Source organism: Trichosurus vulpecula, chromosome 7 (genome assembly GCF_011100635.1).
Source record: "Trichosurus vulpecula isolate mTriVul1 chromosome 7, mTriVul1.pri, whole genome shotgun sequence".
NCBI lineage: Eukaryota > Metazoa > Chordata > Mammalia > Diprotodontia > Phalangeridae > Trichosurus > Trichosurus vulpecula.
This window is the reverse complement of record NC_050579.1, coordinates 272,689,098-272,714,010: the sequence shown is the minus strand read 5'-3', so window position 1 is coordinate 272,714,010 and position 24,913 is coordinate 272,689,098. Positions and strand designations below refer to the sequence as shown.

Genomic DNA, 24,913 nt, shown 5'->3' with positions numbered 1-24,913 from the left:
TGTCCCTGAGATCCGAGAATGGCTTCAAAATGTCTACAAACAAAGCCTCAAAGAAAAGCTTGGGCACAAATTCAACTAGAATTCATAGAAAAGATGAAGCAAGAGTTATTAAAAGTTAAAAATGTTTTTATTAATGAAATCAAGACACTGGAGGAAAAACTTTAAAAGAAATAGAGTTAAGGAAGAAAGAAGGGCAAAGGGAATTAACGGGTTGACACAAAGAGTACAAAACCTTGCCCAGGCAAAAAACTTTTTCAAAATTAGAATGGCCTATGAAACAAAAAGAAATATTAAAACAAAGTCAAAAGACTGAAAAAAAAAACAGAAGAAAATGTAAGGTACCCCACTGCAAAAATGACTGACCTGGAAAACAACAAGGAGAAAATATATAAGGATCATTTGACTACCTGTTTGTCATGACCAAAAAAGGAGGCCTAAACATATTTTGAGAACTTTTTTTTTTTCTATTTCACCACATCTCTCAGGGAGGGCCAAATGAAACTAGAAAAAATCCACTGGTCACTCCCTAAAAGAAACTCTGAAAATCCATAGCCTCTTGGTCAAAGCAAAACAAAACACTACAGGCATTTAGACTGAATTCAAGTACTTAAGGAGTCATAGTCAGGCTCACACACAATTCAGCAGTCACCACTATAAAGCAACAGAGAGCTTAGAATATGCTATTCCAAAGGCAAAGAATATATAGGTTTAGAGCCAAGAATAACATAACTAGCAAAATGGAGCATAATCCTACAGGGGAAAAATAGATCTTTAATGAAATAGAAGATTTTGAAGCATTCCTGATGAAAAGAACAAAGAGGAAAATTCGAAGTTCAAACACAGGAGTCAGGAGACACATAAAACGGTAAACATGAGAGAAGCAGCATCAGGGACTAAACAGGAAATAATTTGCTTACATTAAAATATGAGGAGATGATAAGTATCCCTTCTGAACTCTACTATCATCTGGATTCATAAAGAGGGCCCAATTGGACAGAAGGGCTGGGAGTTGTTCTCTTATGCCTTGATGGTCTTAAGAAAAGAATGGAAAAAGAAGAGAAATACACAGAAGCTGGGGGAAGGGAAAAGAAAGTGAGGGAAAATTATCCCACATGATGGTGTACAAGTAGACATCTGAACAAAGAGGAGGACACAGAGGGGAGCTGCTGACACCTGGACCTAACTCTCATGTGAACTAGTCAAAAAAAGGAAGAATAAAGAAAAAGGAAAAGGATCTATATGTACAAAAATATTTATAGTGACTCTTTGCAGTGGCAAAGAACTGGAAACTGAGGAGCTGTCCATCAACCAGGGAATGGCTGAACAAGTTGTGGCATATGATCATGATAGAACACTATCATGCTATAAGAAATGACAAGCAGGATGGTTTCAGAAAAACCTGTGAAGACATATGTGAACTGATGCAAAGTGAAGTGAGCAGAACCAAGAGACCATTGTACACAGTTAACAGCAATATTATGATGGTCTCTACGTGTGGGACAACAGACCACTGACTCAAATAAAAATACAGAGGTGACTCGGCTTTCTCAAGGTAGAAACAAAACAGAAGCTTTATTTGAGCAAGTCTTGCAAGAATTGGGTATCTCCCACTACCAGGGTGGAGAAGGTAGTGCAGAGAGGCAAGGTGGAGAAGGCAAGCAAGGGGATATATATCCTTGTACAAACAATTCTAAGAAATCCCACCCCAGAGGCTGGACCTCTGTCCCCATTTGCGGGGACAGGTGGCCTCACAATCTAACCAAGAATAAGTTTTACCCAATACCAGCACAGAAACTACAGAATTACCTTATAAAGAAACTTTAATGTTAAGATGGCGGTTTGTGAGTGGGCTAGGGGAGGGGGAGAGGGGAATACCACCTGATTTCCCCAAAATCATATGACTTACAGGAAAACGAAACTTAGGCCTAGTGAGGTCCACATCCTAACTAAATTTGTACTATTTGAGTATCACCTTGCCTGAGTTATTCATAGGGAAGCTTTCACAATCTTGTATTCCATTCACAGCTGAGGTGACATCTACAAATCTAAAGAAGAAGGGGGAGAAAGACATTCCTAAAGGCTAAATAATCAGATTCCCACAGACTCAAATGTATCCCATTTCCCTTTTCTCTAAATATTGATCCTCAAACATTAATAACATATATATATATATATATATATATATATATATATACACACACACACACATATACCCTGTGAAGTCTTCACACTTTATTCTCTCACTACCTCACACATCTAATAAAGACAATGATCCAAGACAATTCCAAAGGACCCATAATGAAAAAAATGCTATTCACAACTAGAAAGAGAATTGATGAACTTAGTACAGACTGAAGTATAATTTTTTCCATTTTCCTTATTTTTCTTGACTTTTTTTGTTTTGCAACATGGCTAATATGCAACTATGTTTTGCGTTATTTCATATGTATGATTGATATCACATTGTTTGCCTTCTCAGTGGGTGGCATAGGGACAGGAGGAAGGGAGAGAATTCAGAACTCAAAAAAATTTTAATTAATATTAAAAATAAATAATAAATGTATTAAAATAAAATATGACAAAAAACAAGCAAGAATATACACATACATACACATATACACACAGGGTCAGGTACAGAAATACATTTCACTCAACAATGAAATAGGAAGGAAAGGGAAGAAGTGGGGAAAGAGAATTAGAGGGATGGATTAGCCCTGAGCAAAACAAATTCTAAGACATACAGAAATATTTACAGCTCTTTTTACAATGGTAAAGAATGGGAATTTGAAGGGGTGCCTACAAATTATGGAACAGACAAACAAGTTATAGTATATGGACTTGATAGAACACTATTGTGCTAAATTCTTCTCAGTGTAATGACCTATCAGGATTCCAAAGGACTAATACTCAAACATGCTAACCACCTCTGGAAAAAGACATGAAGGACTTGGAATGACAAATTTTTTTTTTAGGACATGTGCAATGTGGAAATTTGTTTTGATTGACCAAACATGTTTGTAATGGGTTTTGTTTTTCTTGTGTTCCCAAATTGGTGGAGATGGGTGGGGGTGGAGGAAGGTTTGGTTGAGGGAGAAGAAAAGATGGATCTTGGCTAAATAAAACAAAAAAAGAAGAGAAAACTTGGGAACTCTGTACAACAAAATGAACCGTCGTAACTCCTGAGGACTCCTGATGAAACATGCTACCTACCTCCTGACAGAGAAGCGATGGACTCAGCACATTTTGAACCACATTATTTTTAGATATGGCTAAAAATGAGAAAGTTTGCTTTGCTTGAATATACACGCTTGTAAACAGGGATTTTGCTTTTCTTGATTTCTCAAGGTGAGGGAGGGAGAAAAGGCTATCTTTGTTTAAAAATCTAAAAATAAAATTTAATTTAAAAAAACAAAGTATAGTATATAAACATGATGGAATACTAATGTGGTATTATGATGAAGGGGATGTTTCTGAGAAACCTGGAAAAACTTATACAAACTGATGCAGCGAAATGAGCAGAACCAAGAGAATAGCTTATACAACGACAACAATACTCTAAAGAAAAACAACTTAAGCAAGGGGAATGATTCAAGACTGCAAAATGAGACATCTTTTCTTCTGAGAAAGCCAAAGAGGAAAAAAAAAATTTTTTTTTGCTTTACTATACATGTTTGTAACAGGAATTTGGGGTTTTTTTTCTTTTTCAATTGGGGCTAGGGTGGAAAGAAGGGAAGAAAGACTTTTGTTCATTTAAAAATTTTTTTAAGATATTGATAACTTTGGAGAAGGCAATTTCAGTTAAATATGAAGTCAGGAGGTAGCTTGCAAAGGGTATAAAAGATACTGAGGGCTTAAAAGGAACTACAGGCAATGACTATAGAGTTCTGAAAGGAATTTAGCTGAAAAAGGGAGGAGAAATATAAGATGATACCTATTATGCCTGGTAGGATTTAGTGAGGAGCTTTTTGTTGTTTTTTTAAAGATAGAGAAGAGTTGAACAATGTTTGTAGCAAGGAAGAAACAGAGAGATTAATTTGTGTGGGGGCAATGGTGGAGGGAAAATGCTTTAAAAAAAAAAAGAGGGGAAGATTCATGTAGAAGAGTTGGGGTTGTCCCTGTCATAAAGGACAAAGGCCACCTCTTCTTCAGACACTGGAGTGAAGAAGCAGAAAGTGGGAGATAACATCAGAGGTATGTGAGATAAGGAAGGAACAAGAGAGCACTCTCAAAGAATGGCCTCGATTTTTTTGGGGGGGTGAGGGGAAGGAGAAGTGTGAGGTAAATTCCTCAGCTGAGAGGGTGGGTTAAGTAAGGTAAGGTACTAAGGGAGGCTCAATAAGAAAAGAAGTTCTGAAACAGCCACTATGATGATTGGGATAAGGAAACAATTAGAGAAGTGGGATATCTTGCTACACTAAGGGCATAACTGCTAATAAGTAACAGCTAACAAATTTGTAGTGGACTCATTCAACATAGTCTTGTGATTTCCTCTGATTCAATTCAGAAACATTTGAATCAAGACATCAACAAGCATCCATTAAGTGCTTGCTGTGCCAGACACTGCTGAATGCCTGGGATACAAAGAAAGGCAAAAATGGTCCCTTCTCTCAAGAAGCTCAAATCCCAATGGGAGAAACAACACGCAACAACTATGTACAGAAAATCTATATACACAAGGTAAGGTGGAAGTAACCTCAGAAGGAAGTTACTAGCATTAGAAGGGAATCAAGGAAACCAGGCAAGCTAGGAGGTGGAGATGAGGAAGGAAAGCTTTCCAGGCTTGGGGAAACAGAAAAAATGTCCTGAGTTGAGAGATGAAGTATCTGGCTCAAGAACAGCAAGGAGGCCAGTGTCTCTGGATCACAGACTATACAGAGGAAAGTAAGGTGTAAAAAGACTGGAAAGGTGAAAGGGGACCAGGTTGTGAAGGGCTTTAAAAACCAAACAGGGCATGTTACAGTTTATCCTGAAAGTAACAGAGAGTCACTGAAGTATATTGCATAGAATCACAGGTTCAGACCCTTTAGGAAGAATATTTTGGCAGCTGAGTGAATAATGGACTAGAATGGGGAGAGACATGAGGCAGAAAGACAAACCAGAGATTATTCTAAAGTCCAGGTATGAGATGATAAGGGCCTAAATCAAAGTGGTAGCAGGGTTGGAGAAGAGAGGAGGGCTTAGGAAAGAGAAGTTGCCAAGGCAGAAATGATAGTCCTTGGTAAAAGACTGGATATGTGAGATGAAAATGTGGACCACCTAGAGGCTGTTAGCCTGAAAGGTGAGTCTAAGATATTTGTGGAATATCCAATCCAATGTCCAACAGGCAGTGGTGAATGTGAGAATGGGGGGCAGGGAACAGGTAAGGACGAGATAAACAGATCTGAGAATCATCAGCATAGATAGAGATGATTATTTAATCCACAGGAGCTAATAATGTTAACATGAGAGACAGTATATAGGAAGAAGAGAGCCCAGGACAGAGCCCTGGGGAGACACAGGCTGTTAGTGAGTGTGATCAGAATGAAGATCTAGCAAAAAGATTACGGATCAGTCAGAGAGAAGAGTAAGAGTGAAGGAGGGAGACAGAGGAAGTAATACAGAGTCAAGATCTGGCAATGATCAATAAACATTTATTAAGCACCTAACATAAGCAATGGGGATTCAAAAAGAGGTAAGCCAGGCCCTACCCTCAAGGAGTTTACAATATAATGCAAACGAATGTAGACAAAGCAAGCTATATACAGAATAAACAGAAAATAATTCGTGGGGGAAGGCACTAGAATTAAGAGGGGCTGGGAAAAGCTTCCAGTAAAAGATGGGATTTTAGTCGGGACTTAAAGGAATCCAGGGAGGTCAGCAGCTGGAGTGAAGGAGGGTGACCATTCTAGGTATGAGGGCACAGAAAATGCCAAGAGCCAACAGATGGAGTATCTTGTTTGTGGAAAAGCCATGACGCCAGTGTCACCGGATCACAGAATAAGTATAAGAGAATATGGTGTAAGAAGACTGGAGAGGTAGGAAGGGGCTAGGTTATGAAGAGCTTTTAATGCCCGACAGAGCATTCTGTATTTGATCCTAGAAGCAAAAGAGAAACACTGGAGTTTATTGAGTAGGCTGGGGGGGGGGGGGGCCGGGGGGAGCAGGACTGTTAACATAGTCAGACCAGCACTTAAGGAATATCACTTCGGTGGCTTAATGGATGATGGAATGGCAGAGAGAGACTTGTGACAGAGGACCCACCAGCAAGCTATTTCAATAGTCAAGGTCTGCACTATAATGAGGGCAGTATCGGAGGAAAGAAGGGATAGAACAGATGTTAGAAAGCTGAAACTGGGGAGAGAGAGTAATGTGTCCAGGATATCTCCCTAGGTTGTGAGCCTGAGGGATTGGGAGGATAGTGCGGAAGGGTGGGGGGGATGAGTTCCATTTTGGACATACTGAATTTAAGATAACCACTAGACCATCTATTTTGAAATGTCTGAAAGGCAGCTGTAGATTGAAGACTAGAAGTCAGCAGAGAGTGTGGAGCAACATAGACAGATTAACATAGAGATGGTAACAATCAATATGAGCTGTTGAGATCACCAAGTGAAGTAGTATAGAGAGACAAGAGGGCTCAGGATAGAACCATGGGGGTACCTAACTATGGTTTGAGAACAGGATCTGGAGAAGGACTCAGCAAAGGAAACAGAAAAGCTGAAGGAAAAGGACATTCCAAGGTAAAGAATAATGTGCATATTTGAACCGTTCACCAAAAAACTGAAATGCAGAAGAGAGGAGGATGTAGCCAGAGAAAGGGCAATACTCAGACCAACACAGTACTTAGGGATGGAAGGACTGAAGGTCAGGATGAGGACAATGAATAGGTTTAAGGCATAAGGACAGATGGAATAATTCAAAAAGACTATAAAACAGATAAAGGAAATTCAGAGTTCTTGAACCTGAAAATAGCAGAGGTGGAGGGGTAGAGTTGGTCATGGAAGTTGAGTAGATGTAGGAACTGGGAAGTTAGGATATACAAGGAAACATCAACCTGTATGCTGAAATCCCTATAAGGGCGGGAAATGGGTTAGAAGAAAGGGGAAATGGGAAGATTCTGGTGTTGGCACTAAATTCATTGAGAAAGTAGGGAAAATATCCTGAAGGGCTGGTAGATAATACCTACCACTATCTGGATTGGGTGATAAATATGGATTGCACAAATCTCAAAGGAGAGACTGCTGAGAGACTGATGGCTCTGGAGGAGAAAGTGAGACTAGTGACCTTGTACAGCCCTTCCTTCCTCACTCAAATCAAAGTCAACTGCAAGTCATGTCACCATTTCCCTAATGTCATGGTCCTCTTCAGAAACCAAGGACAAACACAACTCCCTATGTCACTACTCTAGTACAGGTTCTCATTACCATTCACAATTCAACATCCCCCAAAGGGGCTTCCCACCCTCACTCTGACCAACCTCATCCCAAACCCAACACATTCTACTTCAAGCAGAAATCTTCAATGGCTCTTTGGTGCCTACAGAGTGAAGTTAAAATTCTTTTTTCCTGGCATCTTAGGTGCTCTGAAATCTGGCAACATCCTGTATTACCTTATATTATTCCCTACCAGCTAAACTGGACTTCTGTCTCCCATACACTCCAGCACTTTCCTGGTACTATGCCATTGTTCAGAATGGGTCAAAATGTCCTCCTCCTTGTCTGTAGAATTGCTATCCTTTCAAAACTCAGCTCAGAGGCCTCCTTCATGAAACCTTCCCTGATCTTCCATCAATCATTAATTACTTTCTCCCAATATGTACTTCAGGAAGTACTGCGTTTTATGTAAATTCTTTGAGTGTAATTATAGTATCTTATAGTTTAGTTACTTCCCCTTGCACTATCAGTCTGTAAGGTCCACTAGAACCTTATTTTTGCTGTATACTTCCCTCAGTATTTGGTTCTAAATAAAGTCTATGAAAAATGTTGGGTTGAATGTTTCAGATCCAATCCTTTTATAAATTATCATAACAATCTTCCTTTCAGCCTTTCTGAACTCTTGTGTTTGATTTACCTTCTCTCTGCTTCTGGAATCTTAAAGTTACTTTATTTTATCTTTCATTCTCTTGTTCATATCAATGTCTTGATTTATGATTTTAATTTTTTCATAGCCAGACTCTTTCTCTTTTTCACCTGGCCACCTTTCAGTTAAACCCAAGTCTTTCTGCATTTGCATCCCATTTTTCTACAAATTCAGTAGTCTGACTAAAACTCTCCAAATAAGGATCAAATGTGTGCCTGTTAGGTACCAAGTAATCAGTCAGACACTATGAAATCAAAACTATTGCAATACACAGTCTCTACCCACCAAAACTGAGCAATATAACTGAAAAGTAAATGATATTTGTAAAACAATTAGTATGTTACATATAATAATATAATACAATCCAGCTACACCAAATCCATAAGGAATAAGAACTCTTCGAGAAAAAAAACAAAACTCCTTTTCTAGAAAGCAAAGGATTTATCTCTTTAAGAGAATACTTGTTTAAAAGTGTAATCAATTTGAATATAAATATTTTTAAGCAGAATACAGTGACCTGAATTTAACCTTTTCTTGAAGACTCGGGATTTTTAGAAACACTGCTATGTACAGACTATTGTCCCCAAAATGTTGTATTTCTTGAATTCCTGCATCTACTTTTCAAATATTTTCTCTGTTAAATATAGAACAGTTATTTCTTCCTGTTGTTTCATGGCTGCCTATGGCAGCCCCTTTCCAGTTTCTAATTTGTTATTTTAATCTGCTGAGTGCTTGGAAACCACATAAACAAGTCTGTCAGAGCTGAGTGTAAACTGAAGGTAAAGAGACTTCTGGCAAGATTCTGAGGGGCAACCTATGAGTAAAAGGAGGGGCCTTTAATTAACTTCACATTTATTTTTGGCTGCTTTTCTTCCTAATTCTCAGCTACATCTAGAGTAAGGTGTTACTGTATATCAGAATTACATAATGATGTAAGAAAGTGCTAAACTGTGTAGCACAGAGAATTAGAATAGTAAAGGATAAAAAAAAAAGAACAGGTGGGGTACTGTAGCCAAGATGTGCAAAAGAAGTTAAAGACTGCATCAATGTTACTCTGGAGTCTTCTAGGACTAGATGAGGCTTGAATAGGGTCTTGGAGCACTGTATACAGATAAGAGGTTAGAGGTTGGGAAAAAAGACCAATAAACCAAGTGTGTCCCAATCATTAGCAATGTCAAATTCGCATATGTGTAATCACAGATTCCAGCCAGGTCTACAAAGTCTTATTCCAGGCAGAATGGCAGAGTGGACAGAAAGCCAAATGCAAAGTTAATAAAATGTGGATTCAAGTATGACTTGTGCCACATACTAGCTCAGTGACTCTGGGCAAGTCACTTAACTTCTCAGTATCCCTGAGCAACTCCCAAAGAATAGGTTCCAATTTGCCTTAGAAAAGGAAGTTTCCTCACTAGGATGTTATCAACATATATCAGTATATGTGTATCTATGTAGATAAACAGACAGATAAATAGATAGACAGACAGATGCAGATAAGCAGATGAAATTACAGGTCAAAAAGAACCAAGTTGCAGTTAGAGGCTAGGGGAGGGGTGATGTAAGGGGGCAGTGGAATGTGGGAGTAGAGAAGGGATAAAAGAGGACAGAGAAGAAAGGAGTTAGGAAAAAACAAAAGCAAAATGAGACTCTTCACAGTTATTTGATTATGTGGTAGGGCAAGTTCAAGAGTTTTTAAAAAGAACACTAACATTTCTACACAAAAGGGAGAAAGAATCACTGACTTAAGTAATGTTTAAGTTCATGTTCTCATTTGGTAAGAAATCTTTCAATACTCTTAATCAGAGACATCTCTAAGAAGGTCATGATTAATGACACACCTGGCATAACTAGTAACTAAAGCATCATCCTCCCTGCCCCCAGGAGCCATGGGAACAAGAGTCTGGAGCAACACTTAAGCATCTCTATTATCATATCAACAGAGGGATGAGCAAGTAAGCCTCATCTTACTCGGGAGGAATGAAGACAACAAGAAGACCAAATGCCAACCGCAACAGCACAAAATGAGCTCAACTGTAATTTCACAGTCTTGTATCATTTGGAAGCTGAATTCTCATAGAATGCCACCAACCATGGGTGGTATCTGTCTGTGACTGGTGTGTGACTGTAGCTGTACTTGAAGCTGAGAAATTTATGAGACTCTGCTACATCTCATATTAATGAGGTATTTTAGAGAATTATGGTGTCATTACCAAACGTCTCAATACTTTGCGATTCATCTGAAGTAAAAGTTCACCAACCTATCCAACCTTTTTTTCACAACACAAATCAGACCTTCTAATGCAATTAGGCCTCTCTCATACTACCACCAACTTCATGCGTCTGACTCTCTTGGCAAAGATACTCGAGTGGTTTGCCATTTCCTTCTTCAGTTCATTTTCCAGATGAGGAAACTGAGGCAAACAGAGTTAAGTGACTTGCCCAGGGTCCCACAGCTAGTATGTGTCTGAGGCCAGATTTGAACTCAGAAAGAAGAGTCTTCCAGACTCTAGGCCTGGCACTCAATTCCACTGTGCCACCTAGCTGTCCTACACTAGGACTTCCCTATCTTTACTACTATTTCCCAACAGCATTTGGAATGCCACACTCTCTCCCCATCATCTATCCAAATCCTACCTATCCATTAAGATTCAACCTAAGCCCCCCATCTACTATGAAGATTTCCCTGAACAACTCAGGCCAGCACACCTTTTCCTCTTTTGAAGCCCTATAGTGCTTAAATTAAATACAGCATACTATGTTACAGACATTGTGCTAGGCACTGGGATTTGAAACACCAAACAATAACAAGAGATTCAAAGAGACAAAGATGAAGAAGGTAGAAAAGAATACATGCACAGATAAAGGATGAGGAAGGTAGAAAAGAATACATGCACAGGTAAAGGATGGAAGCAGGAGATAGAATGCCGTAATTGAGAACAGAAAGTAAGCCAGTCTGGCTGGAAAATAAATGTGTAAAAGAGTAATATGTAGTGAGTTTGCAAAGGCAGGCTGAAGACAGATTGCAAAGAGCTTTAAATACCAGTGGAGTTTATTATATACTAAAGGCAATTGGGAATCACTGGAGTTTCATTTAGTATTCTTTTTGCTCTTCACTTGTTCCATTTTAATCTTGTCTCTGAAAGGAGACTAGGAGTCAGGGCAATTATACAATCATACTTTAATGATGCTAGGCACAGAAGTCATTCAATAAATACTTGTAGATTAAATGAAGTTGGGCACATTTGAAACAAGCACAAACAACTAAAACAAAAGGACTAATGGGGAAACAAAAGCTAACAAAGTCATTTCTAAATAACTTCCACTTCTTAAAACCTCAAAAAAAAAAAAACGAGGAAGGAAAAGAACCAGGGCTACAAAAGAAAGCTGCTGAATCACTATCAAATTCTACACACAATGACAAGGCACCCCAAATTGTCCCCTAGTCACAAAAAAAGCGTTTTTTAAATAACTGTTCCAGCTATCATCCCCTGACACTTAAAAAGTCTCAGTGAAAGTTAAAAACTTTCCCATTTTTCCAAACATCTTTCAATTTCTCTCCTTTGATAAGTGAGCTCAGTGACTACTCCTTAAAAGTACCATACCCCACTGTGATTCAATTTGGGGAATTCAAAATGTTTTACGTTTAAAGCGAATGAAAAGAAAAACATACTAAACTTGATGGACTCAGAATCTGCGCGTAAGTAAGCAAGCAACGTGAGCCGGGTCGCCGAGAGCCAGCAGAGGAGGCAGGCGGCGAGGGCTTCTTAAGAGAACAGAATCAACAGAATTCCCGGCGGGAGGAAAGAGTAGCTTGTGCATCTGGGTGGCAGAGGAAGCAGCCTGACAAATGTGACAGCCGGGGACCCATAACGGGCACGGAGGCGGCCGGGCGGGCGTGCCACCTGGGCGCCCCAAGCTCACCAGTGCCGCCAGGCTGACACACCTAGCAGCGAGCACATGGGATGGAGGAAGCGCTCGCATCGCCCCGGGGCTGCACCGGTCCGCAGCCCTCTCCTCCCCGCCACCCAACGATCAGCAGCGGTCCCCCCAGGCTCGGAGACTCGACCCGCAGCAGCCCTCACGGGGCTCAGGGCAGAGGGAGACCGACCCGACCTCGGACCGGCTGGTCCAACTCTGCTATGTGACAGGTGGGGAAGGCGAGTCACCGTGCCCAAAGCCGGAGAAACTCGCCCAAGGTCACGCATGCATCAAGCGCAGCCCGCTCCGCGCACACCCCCGGGAGGACCCGCCGCCGCTCCAGCGGGCACGCACCGGACCCGAGCCCGTGCCGGGCTCCCCGGACGGCGCGCGTGCCAGGGCAGGTGGGGGCGGGGGCCTCCGCCCTCCTCCCGCCCCAGGTGCTCGGGCCTCCCTGGGGTTCCCCCTCCCCCCGGCGCGGGCGGGGGCGGGGGCGAGGGGAGGCCCGCCGCGCGCGGCTCACACCCACCTGAGCAGACTGGAGAGGGGGTGGCTGGAGGAGCCCAGGCCGCCGCCCCCGGAGCCGCCCCCGGAGCCGCCGCCGGAGCCGCCGCCGCCGCCGCCGAAGCCCGAAGAGAGCCGCTTCCCGGACAGCAGCTTCTCCACCGCCGGGAGGTGCCCGGTGCGGGCCGCCTCCAGCAACTCCTGCTCCTTCCCCATTCCGCCGGGGACGCCGTCCTCCGCCCCGGACCCCCCGCACCCCGACCCGGGGCCACCGCGCCCGCTCCGGATCCCAAACTTTCTGTCTCCGGGCAACGCACCCCCCCCGACCGGCCGGGGACGCCACCTCCCCCCGCCCCGCGCCGTTCCCTCCCCTTCCCCCACCCCGCCTCCCGAGAGCGCGTCACTTCCGGCATCCGGCGTATCGCGTCACCGCGCCCCTCCCTCCTTCTCGCCAATCCCGGACCTCGTGGACGCCCCGCCCCCTTTCCTACCTAAGCGGGAAAGTACAATGCGGGCGAGAGGTGTGTGGCTGGGTCCGGAGCGGGGGGCGTGGCTTCGGAGTGGGGACCATATGCCGCAGAGCCATGTCAGCTTTCCGGGTACACCGGGGGAGCACTTGGGGCAGTGCCCCTTTATCCCCCCCAACTTAGGGTCTCAAAAACTCCCGAATCCCAGCTCAGCCACGTACTACCTGCGCGACCTTGGGCAGGTCACTTAACCTCTGTGGTCCTCAGTTTCCTTCTTTGTAGCACAGTGCCTGACACATAGTAGGCGCTTAATAAGTGCTTATGTTATGTTAAATGCTTTTGTAATCAACTTTGTGACGTTGGAATTGGAATTGGAGGTCCTCGTATTTAGAGCTAGAAAGGAATCATCCGGTCCAAACGAATTTTGCAGAAGAAACTGAGGGTCCTAAAGAAAAGGGCGATAATGTGGCCGCGGAGGAAGCTGGTGCGCGGTAGAGCCAGGATTCAAACCCAGCTAAGTTCTGTTGTTTTTTTTAATTCTGGCTGACACACTGGGCAGCGCATGCAAGCTATGTAGAAGCTAGGTGGAAAGAGCGCTGGACGTGGAGACAGGAAGAACTGAGATTAAATGGCGCTTCAGAGCCTTACCAGTTGTTTGATTCTGTGCAAAGCGCCTAGTTTCTGTCTGCCTCGTTCTCCTCATCTGGAACATCTAGCACCTCCCCCGGGATGCTACGAGAATAAACGGAGATCACATTTGTAAAGCACTTTGCAAACCTCCGAAGCCTATGGAAATGCTAGCTTCTCTTGGGAAAGAGTGAGGGAGTCGGGCCAGTTTCCTTCCTCCGGCTGCGCAGAGTGCTTCGGGACACCGGAAATAGTGAGGGCTTGTAAAATGAGCCAGTGCGTTCCTCCCTAGAGGCTGGGGATCGGAAAGGGCGTTCACCGAGGCAATTAAATAGCCCTGGAAGAGTCCGGGGACCTGCCTCCGGCAGTATTCAGAAGAGCTCACCTTTGTATGACACTTCAGTACTCCTCACGACAACCCTGTGAAGTAGGTAGTGACAAGTTTTATTACCGCCGATGTATAATTGAGGCAACAGGTTCAGGTTAAGTGAACTGGCCAGAAGCGCACCGCTGCTGGAGGCTGGACTGTGAAGCAGCCAGGTCTGGTGACGGAGTAGCCGGCTACCCTGTGATCCTTGAGCAGAAAAGGACCCGGGAGAACCCTTCTATTTTTAATGGGATGGAGTTCTGGGCGGGTTCTGGCTTGGTGATTTATCGAATAGATGAACAGCAGAAAGAAATTCCATTTTCACTCCGGTTCCTCTGATTTGACCTCACAAAGTACCACTGTCCAGCGCTTATTCTCTGACCGCTTTCTTTGGGAGTCAGAAAAAAGAAGGCAAGCCAAAACTAGGATCAGGAACCAAATGGGGGATAGACAAAAAGCAATGTCGTAGAAGAGATTCCTACTCAGATGGAGGTTTTACTGTATGTTCGTTGATATCTGGGGAAGCATATTAACCTTTTTAAAAATTTTCTTTTAAAAATGAATATTTCTCCAGCTTAAAACTCTTTCCAGAGTACTCCTCTTTGACAGGTAGGTTAAGTCAAAAACAAATGGCCTATCTCAAAGAAACTGGATTAAAGGTACTAATCAAATTTGGGACGAAGGTACTTCTTGTCTTGTTTTAATTAAATTTTATTTTATTTTCAAAGGAAAATCCACTTTCTATCTCTTCCACCTCTGTTAACCCTCCCCCTGTTATAAATATGCATAGTCTAGCAAAACCAGTTCCTGACTGACCATCTCTGTCAAAATGTCTTCACCTGTGCTCTGAATCCATCACCTCTTTATCAGTAGTGGGACAGCACATTTTTGCCACCACTAAACGAGTTGCTATAAATATTTTTTACGTAGGTATCCTTTTCCTCTTTATTTGACCTCTAAGGTATAGATTCTAGTAGTGATATTACTGGGTCAGAGGGTATGCATGCTTCAGTAGCTAGTTAGGCATGGCTCCAAATTGCTTTCCAGAATGGATGGACCAGTTCACAGTTCCACCAACAGTGCCTGAACTTACCTGTTCTCTACCTCTTGTGAAGATCCTAGCCTTCCTGGTTACCCACAGTCATTGGTCAGCGATGCACTCAAAAGAAGCACTCTCTTTTCCTTTCAGAAAATGCCCTCTTCTTATTCATTGAGGATTATGACATTGATCATAGAGAGGAGATCCTTTCAGTCCTAGATGGGAGCGCTCAAGGAAAGAGTTGAGAGGTTCTGGCTGAAAGTTGAGTGACTTGTTCTGCAATGTTAACCCAAAATTGCAGCTTTGTCACATACTGTGACTTTCCTTATTCAAGAATTCTGTACATGTTGCCTCAACTTGTCTTGGGTTAGAGGGACGTGTCTGAGGGAATGGGGTAGGGGAAAGAATCCATGCCAGTTTGGACATTTCTCTCTCTAAACTAGAAATGCCTAGATTAGAATAATGTTAAATCAATTTTTAAAATTGCATCTGGCAGACTTCTGTCTAAAACTTAAAAATATTCAAACTTAATTTTTTTGACACATTCTTTCTAACTCTGAAGTTCTGTGACTGTAGGCTGGTTTGTCCAGTATATGTGATAAGCATTTTGCAGAATAAAAAGTACAACTTTCCAGATAGCAGTACTTTTGTGGAAGAATCAGTGTGTTGTGGTAGATAAACTGTTGGAGGTGGACTAAGGAAGACCTGTGTTTAAATCCTCTGCCACTGGCTGGCTCTGTAGCTGACAAAAAGCCACCCAAACTTTATCACTTTCATTTGCTTCGTCTGTGAAATAAGAGTAATGATGTGCCTATAGCATAACAATAATAATAATAATAATAATGTTACAATAATACACATAGCAGAATTGTCATGACATTCATATGAAATAATATATTTAAGATGCTTTGCATCTTTTGACTCTCCAGAGTTTTCGACCATGCCACAGGGAAGGGAATAGGTGTTTATAGAGCATCTATGATGTACCAAGCATTTTACAAATATTATTTCATTTGATCCTCGCAACAACATGTTATTATCCCTATTTTATGGTCCAGGAAACTGAGGCTAAGTGACTCACGGTTACACAGCTAGCAAATATCAGCTCAGATTTGAACTCAGGTCTTCGGGATTTCAGGTCTAGTGCTGTATTAACAGGCAACCTATTCACCCTCAAAGTTCAAGCTATACCTTAGAAGCCTCCTCTGACTGGTTGGTTCCTCCTTGAATCTTCATTTTTAAGGAAATTGCTCAGGCCAGCCATGCCTTCATTCCCTTCCAGGCTCTAGGCCTGACTCTCCAGACTTCTTTCTCCCCCATTATGCTTTTCTCACCACTACCACCCCGCTCCGCAATTTTCAGTTTCTGTTTCTGAGTTATCTTCCTCCATTAGAATGTATGATCCTTGAGGGTAGAGATTATCTTTCCTTTTGCTTGTTTGTCTTCCTAGAACTTGGCACAGTGCCTGGCACAATAGTAAATGTTTTAAAAATGCTTATTGACCTAAATTGACTTTGCATACTTTAGAATCTGTCTCCCTGCTTAGAATCTCCACTCATTTCCATTCCTTTCTCCACATGCTACCACACAGCTACCAAAATAATCTTCCTAAAGGACAGAGGGAAGGTAAAGAGGGAGCAAGCGTTTATTTAGTGCCTACTACATACCAGGCACTATGCTAAGTTTTTAAAATATTATCTCATATCCTCACAATAACTCTTTGAAGAAGGTGCTTTTATTATCCTCATTTTACACATGAGGAACTGAGGCAGATAGTTTAAGTGACTTACCAAGATCACATACCTAGTAAGTGTCCAAGGTTAGATTTGAATTCAGGTCCTCCTAACTTCAGGCCCAGAGCTCTAGACACCACCTACCTCGTTGCCTGTAAGCACGGGTCTGATTGTCAATCCATGGGTATCTTCACTGACTCCTTATTGTCGCTGTTCATCTTTTGTTTTCAAAGAGGACCAGTGACATCACTTGCTCGTGAATTAGATTTAAGTGAGGCAGAGCTGTCCAGTGGTAAGACAAAAGACAGGAAGACCAGCGATGGCCAGGGAGGCAGTGGATGACCTTGGCATCGTCAATGTCTGACCAAGCTCTAAGCCCCTTACAGTGCCTGCATCAGCCTTCTTTGTGGACATTGGAACAAATTGTTCCCATCCGCCCATTCCACTGGAGCGAAGTCTTTACATGCTTAGGGTAGACACCCCCCCAACTCACCCATGGATTTGATACCTGTGGGTTATCCTCAGCCTGGTTTAGTCCATCTGCTCGGAAGGTTTTACCAAGGCGTGGCCTCTGGGAATGCTACAGCTTCTTGGAGCCACAGGTGAGAATTGGACGACAGGCAGACATCGAAGGTGGACGAGCAGCCTCACATCAGAGGTCCTGCCTGAACACCCCATATGCCCTTTATTCTTTGTCCCTAGAACAAAATGCAAACTCCTCAGCTTGGCATTTAAGACCTTTATAGTCTGGCTCTAGTCCACTATTTATATTAGTCCAGACTTATTTTTATCACTCCTCTTCCCTGATTCCATAATCTTACCAAAATAGCCTATTGGCTGGCTTATTTCCCAAACTTAGTATTTCATCTCCTCCCACTTCTTTGCACAGACTGAACCCCTCCCCATGCACCACGCTTTCTTCACTTCTGCCTCTTAGGATTCTTAGCTTCTGCAAGGGTCAGCTCAAATAGAGAAACCTTTCTTGATCTCCATAGTTATTTGTACCTTCTTCTTCTTCTTCAGATCATCTTGTACTTATTTATTGGCCTTATATTTGTATAACTCAGCTGATATAGTCACAGGATTTAGTCACAGATAGTAAGACTTTGCACATAGTAACATGGAGTTTAACTAAAATTTCCACCCCAATTTTATGAGGTATGAAGTCTCATGAGTGAATCAGAAAGGAACAAGTCAATTGGCTGAAGTAACAAATTAGCCATACACTCCAGAGGTTTTAAATTACCAAGCCCTGGAGAGTTCCTGGTAGTCTTAGGAGCAGCTTCCTGGAAGAGATCCCTGAAGAGTAAGAGAGAGGGACCAGGAGCAGGAGTGGGTGGCGGAAGAAAGTGGAAGGCGGAAGGGGAAGACTTTTCTATAGCATTTCAAAAGATCAGTAATTCTTAAGAGTTTGAAGCATAATTGAGGGAAGAGAGACAAATACTCTAGACAGAAATGGATACCAAAAGACAGTCACTAGAGGGAGGAAGCAGTTTTGACAATGGGACCTCTAATAGCAAAGGAGAGAGCAGACTCTAGAGAACACCAGACCCTGGGACTCCAGCTGAGTGGCCCATCTGCCAGACACAATCTAGCCAAAGGGAACTTCCTGAGAACTCTATAAAAAGGGAAAAGATTCAGCATATGTAGTTGTGAGTTGCTTTTGCCACAGATTCTACCATACATGTGTGCCTCACTACCATTGTACTCTGAATTTGTAATCTTCCTATGGGCTCTATGTTTGTGGGAGAAAGCACCCCAGATGAAAGAGGCAGGCCTCATGCCAACACTCTCTTAGTTCAGGTTCTGTTTTGGAATAAAATGATTCACTTGCAAATCGCTGAACAGTTAACAAAAACAAGATTCATTTTGCCTTACTACAGCAAGGATATGAAAACATGTCTGGTCAGAAGGTCAGCAGGCCAAGACAGGGTAGGGCGTGGCAACTCATGTAGTCTCGGGCATGTGTGAAGTCCTAGAGGCTCAGACTCCACCTAGCCTGGACTTTTTTTTTTTTGGAGGGGGGAAGGCAGGGCAATTGGGGTTAAGTGACTTGTCCAAGGTCACACAGCTGGTAAGTGTGTCAAGTGTCTGAGGTCAAATTTGAACTCAGATCCTCCTGACTCCAGGGCTGGTGCTCTACTCACTGTGCCACCTAGATGCCCCATGGACTTCTTATTCTTACAAGTGATCAGGGACAGAAGTGCCAATCAAATCCAGGACCACTTTGCCTCTTTTTAGAGAAAACTAATCTACATCACTGGAAGAAAAAAAGGAGGGGAAGGCCTAACCCATCTTGTGGGGAAATACTGGTAGATATTAATTGTATCGTGCCAGATTTATAGGGACAATATTTTGTAGTTTCTCTTTTCAGAGCCTGAGACCCCAGCTGAGTGATCCATCTAATAGACACAATATAGCCAAGTTACCCTTTTAGTAGACATCTTTCCTTAAGAGCTAATTATGTCTTCTGGCTAAATATTATTAGGAAGTACACTAGTGGGGGCTTATGAGCTGTCTAGTTTTAGGAGAAGGTATATTCTTTGAACCTTGAATTAATAGCTGCCTCTGGGGACTGAAACATTCAGTGCAAGTTGGGAAGTGGCTGAAAGACAAGACTACATGTATGAATATAGAGTAGAATATAAGGTCTTTGAGAACAGGGACAGATTTGTTTTGTCTTATTTTGGTTTTTTGCCTTTGTATTCCCAGCAGCAGCAAGATGCTTCATTAAGCATGCTGTAAGTGTTAACAAAATACCTCTTGTGATCATATATATGTATATCTTGATATGCATATATATGTGTGTATGTATTTTTCAGAAGCTAAGCATAATGCAGTTTAATACAAATATTAATAAGTCATCTCTAATAAAAATACATAGTCTCTAAGTTTATGGTCTTAAGGAACTCAAGGTAATCTTTAGATACTAATTCAGATAAACAAAGTTTTTATTTTCTCCTGTCCCCTTTACAAGGAAGAATGTTTAATCTAATATTTCTGTTCAAATATTGAATAAAAACACAAGAATGTCTTAATACCAATAGCTTACCTAATATGCCAGCAAGAAGATAGTGTATTTATTGTGGAGAACTGGTTAAAAGTGAATGTTTAGAATAGAGAGTATAGAGATTTTTTTCCCGAAACCAGAGCAGGATTCCTCCACAATCACTCTTGTCTGGTGCTTCTTCTGACTGAGCTCCCCTCCCTCTTCCTGTCACTGTCCTCCCTCCCTTCCCATCCTTTTTACCCTCCTTTTTACATCCCTTCCCCATACTCTCTCTTCTTTCTCTCCTCTTTCTTCCTCCTTCCCTCTAACTCTTTCTAATCTCTTCTTTTCTATTCTCTCCTCTCTCCTCCCCTAATTCAATCCAACAACTTTTATCAAAAACCCACTGCATTCCAGACACTATACTAGGCTCTGAAGTTACCAGAAAAAAAAAAAAGTCCTTGGCCTCAGGGGATTTACTTTGTAGTTGGAGTTGATGAATGTTACCTGTACATAGGTAAGAAAATTAGGAATATGAAGAGGGAGAGGAGGCACTGACAACTAGGTGGATACTGAAAGATTTAGCAAGGTACATTTTTCCTAATTCTGGAGGTTCTAAAAAGAAAGGCTCTTGCCTTTCAGGGGGTAGGCAAAGCTATGGCTAAACTTGTAAGGTATTTTATAATACATTTCTGAATAAATAACTCACTTTTTTCCCAGCAAAAACAAAGTTCAGAGTCAGCAAGTGTTATTTTTTTACAATGTAGATATGCAAGTTATGTAAAGGATTTTGTTGATAAATATCTGAACGTCCCATTGCTTTATTGTAGGTAAGGTTTGTGTGCCGTTATAGAAATTGTGGTAACAAATAACTTTATTTCAATAAAATAGAGCTAAGAAAATTTGATTTATAAAAAGTATTGGGAGAATAACACAACATTCTTATTTTTAAAAAAATGGGGATCACCACACAAGTTTTGAAACCACAGCCTGAGGAGGTGGCAACTGAACTGGACTTTGAAGGAAGTCATGAATTCTGAGGAGTGAAGATAAGGAGGGAGGACAGACATTCCAGGAAAGGGAGATGATGGTCAGCAAATGCAAGGACGCAGTCTATGGCATGTCGAGTTCTGAGAACAGCTACCTAGTAGTCCAGTTTGGCTGAGCGAGGGCTATAAAGTGAAATGAGGCTATAAAGGTTGATGAGACACAGATTGTGAAGGGCCTGGAATGTTATGACGGCTAAGGAATGTGTATTTTATCCTAGAGGCAATAAGGAGCCATGGAAGACTTTTGAGCAGGAAAATGACGCATCAGATGATCTTAGAAAGACTATTTTAGTAGATGAATGTGTATCTATATCTATATCTTGTTTGTAAATAGTTATTTGTATGCCCCTATTAAACTGTGAGCTCCTTAAAAGGAACAAATGTCTTTTGCCTTTCTTTATAGCACCAGCACTTAGCACAGTCCTTGGCACATTGGAAGTACCTAATAAATGTCTATCGACTAACTGAGGGTGAGGAAACTTCAGCCTCGAGGCCACATGTGACCTTGTAGGTCCTCAAGTGCCCTTTGACTGAATCCAAGCTTCACAGAACAAATTCTTTTATTGAGGAGGATTTGTTCCGTGAAGTTTGGATTCAGTCAAAGGGCTTCACTTAAAGACCTAGAGGGCCACATGTGGCCTCGAGGCTGCAGATTCCTCACCCCTGGACTAACTGGTTAACAGAGGGATGGATCAGATTAGGGGGAGACTTGTGGCAGTGAGGACAGTTATAGTAGGCCAGGTGAGAAGTGATGAGAACCTGAACCAGGTTGGTTGCAGTGTCAATACAGAGACAGAGAAGGATGCCAGAGATGTTGTAGAAACAGACGACACAGCCTTCCTGGCCATCCTTTCCACTACTCACTGAACCTACACTCACTATCCGTGGCTTCAAAGTGGTGGAGTTGGAACACTCCTTTCTACTTCCAGGTTCTCTCCCTATCTCTGCAACTCAGTAGCTTCTCTTTGTTTGAGGTCCATGTTATTCATACCTATCCCCAATCAAAGTCTTGGTGGCTGTCATCAATAGCCCCACAAGTCACTCCCCTTCTTTCCTCAATGAGTTCTATACCTGGCTTACAATTTTCTCTCTTCCTCATCTCCTGTTCTCATACTAGAAGACTTCAACAACATACTGACTCTTCCTCAGACTCCCTAACCACTCATTTCCTCAACCTACTCACTTCCCATGAGCTGCTCATCTACTCCACCTCAGCCACAAACACAGATAGATACATTACCCACAAATGTACCACCTCCATGTTGAAGAATTCCGAAATCTGTCTCGCCAACCACAACCTAGTGGCTTTTTACCTCTCCCTCTGCCTTCCCTTACAAAACCCTATTATTTGTGCACACCATGACCTCCAGCACCTTGACTCCTCAGTTCTCTTCCAGGCCATCTCCCCTGCACTAGCCACTCTCTTCCTCCCTATCTTGACCATTTGGTGAACCAATTCAACTCTACACTTTCCTCCATTCTTGAATTCCCCAGCCCCCTTATCATATCACCAATTACGTCCAGCCTTGGCCTCAGATCACCCCCACCATTTGCTATCTCCACATGTCACACATGCTGCTGAATGAAGATGAAAAAATCATGCAACCATTCTGACTTGATCCACTACAATTTATGTAACACATCAACTGGGCCCTAACTGCTTCTGGGCAATCATACTCTATCTTCCTTCACCACTATCCCACTCTCCACAGTGGCTCTTCCAAACCTTTTCACCCCTCTTCAAACTTCTCAAAACCTCCCCTCCCCCTACCATCTTAGCTGAGAAACTTGCCTCATATTTTGCAGGAAAACAATTGGGGCCATTTGTGCTTAGCTTTCTCTTCTACCTCTTCCTTATCTCATCTCACTCATATGCCCTCTGCTACTCTATTTCCTCCTTTGCCCCTGCCTCACATGATGAAGTGGCCTTACAACTTACCAAGGCTAAACCCTCTACTTGTTCAAGCGATCCCATTCTATCCTGTCTCCAGATTGCCTCCTTTGTCCTTCCATTCTATCGCTTATTGTTAATGTCTCCCTGTCTATTGGTTAATTCCATTCCCTACTGCCTACAAACATGCCTATGTCTTCCCCATACTGAAAAAAAAAAAAAACAAAACAAAAAAACCCAAACCAAATACCTCACTTGATCCTTCCATCTATGCTAACTACCATTCTATACCTCTTTTGCCCTTTGTGGCCAAACTCCTCAAAAATACCATCTACACCTCCACTTTCTCCATTATTACTCTCTTCTTAACCCTTTACAATCCAGCTTCTGACTTTATCATTCCACTGAAACTGCTCTCTCTAAAGTTACTAATAATCTCTTAGTTGCCAGATCTGGTGGCTTTTTCTCTATCCTCGTTCTCCTTTGATACTACTGATCACTCTCTTCTCCTGGATATTCTCTTCTCTATAGGTTTTCTTTTTGTTTTTTTTAATAGTTGCAATCAATTTACTAAAAGAGATGATTGGTTAGGCATCTGCAAGGGTGACTTCAACTCCTGCACCTGGTTCGATGCTGATAGAAGTGATCTGTTTAACAATTTCGGAAGGACTGTGCAAATCAGTAAGCCGTTTGTGGATTCTCATCTGGAACCCATCCCAAGTCTTTGAATCTTCACCGCAAGGAGTTTTTCTAGTTGTGATCCGAAGGGTCTTGGTGGGCATTCGAACAGGGCATTTTCAAGTTCTTTTCTTTGGCTCCTCCTTTTTTGAGTGATTTCACATTGCTGCTGGTGAGGGTGATCCGGCCCGGTGAACGGCCACTTAGGGCTCCACGAGGGTCTTGACGGTGTCTTTGAACGCCATGACAGTGAAGCGGCTTCCTGACTTATTCCTCAGTGAGAGCGAACAGCGGTGAGTCAGAAGGAGGAGAGGCCGGGACTGCCGACTCCACAGGGCTGCAGCGGCCATACCTTCACCAAAGAGCCTCCCTAGGTTTTCAGGACACCAGTCTCTCCCAGTCTCCTCCTACCTATCTCACTGCTCCTTCTCGGTCTCTTTTGCTGCATCCTCCTCCGGATCATGCCCTCTAACAGTAGATGTCCCTCAGGGCTCTGCCATGGGCCCTCTTCTCTTCTTCCTCTCTATTACTCCTCTCGGTGATCTCATCAGCTTCCATGGATTTAGTTCCATCTCTATGCGGATGATTCTCAAATCTACCTTTCTGCCCCAATCCCTCTACTGCCTTTCAGTCTCGAATCTCCAGCTGCCTATTAGACATCTCAAGCTGAATGTCCAGTAGACATCTTAAACTGTGTCTAAAACAGAATTCATTAGCTTTTCCCCCAAACCATTCCCCCTCCTACCTTCCCTGTTACTGTAGAGGCCAATACCATCCTCCCAGGCCCTCAAGCTCCAAGCCTAGGGGTTACTAATTTTACTTCTGCAACATCTCTCTCAAATACACCCCCTTCTTTCCTCTGTCACTATTGCTACCACTCCTGCACCACTCGTGCAAGCCTTCATCACCTCACACCTCGATTATTGAAATAGCCTGATGTTGGGTCTGCCTATCTCATCTCACCCGGCTCCAATATATCCTCCAGCCACCAAAGTGACTTTCCTCAAGCTCGGTCTGACCCTGTTCTCTCCCCTACTCAGTAAATTCCAATGGCTCCCTATCACCTCCATGAAAAAATAAGAAGCACTCTGTTTAATAAATAACCTAGCCCCCTCCTACCTTTCCAGTCTTCTTATTCCTTACTCCCCGACACTTATTCTTCAATCCAGTGACACCATCCTCCTGGCTGTAGCTGGAGCATGACACTCCATTCCTCCGCTCTAGGCATTGCCTCCCCCTTACCTGGAATGTTCTTCCTTCTCCACTCCCAACTACTGACCTCTCTGCTTTCTTTAGGTTCCAACTAAAATCCCATCTTTGATTGGAAGCCCTTCCCAGCCTCTCTTTATTTTACCCTACTGATGATTTCCCATTTATCCAGTATATAGCTTGCTTTGTAAATATTTATCCGCACGTGGTCTTCCCCATTAGAGTGTAAGTAAGCTCCTTGAGGGCTCCTTTTGAATCCAGTGTCTGACACCTCGTAGGTGCTTAATTAATGTTCGATTGATTGAATCAAGGCTTGGCACTAATTGTTCGGATGCTGGGAGAGAAACGGAGTAGCCGACAATGAAAGCTGCCCACCCGGGTGATCGG

The 24,913-nt window shown here is 42.6% G+C and overlaps 1 protein-coding gene across 3 annotated transcripts in view; it reads right to left on the bottom strand.

Moving 5' to 3' along the window:
* ANKS1A (ankyrin repeat and sterile alpha motif domain containing 1A) overlaps window positions 1-12,718 on the bottom strand; it is a 259,349-nt gene extending 246,631 nt beyond the window's left edge. For all 3 annotated transcript variants that reach the window (XM_036766604.1, XM_036766603.1, XM_036766606.1), the window contains exon 1: window positions 12,503-12,718. In XM_036766604.1, the coding sequence (XP_036622499.1) occupies window positions 12,503-12,693 (191 nt within the window). In that variant the 5' untranslated portion in view covers window positions 12,694-12,718. The remainder of the gene's footprint in view (window positions 1-12,502) is intronic.
* Between the last annotated feature and the right edge of the window lie 12,195 nt (window positions 12,719-24,913).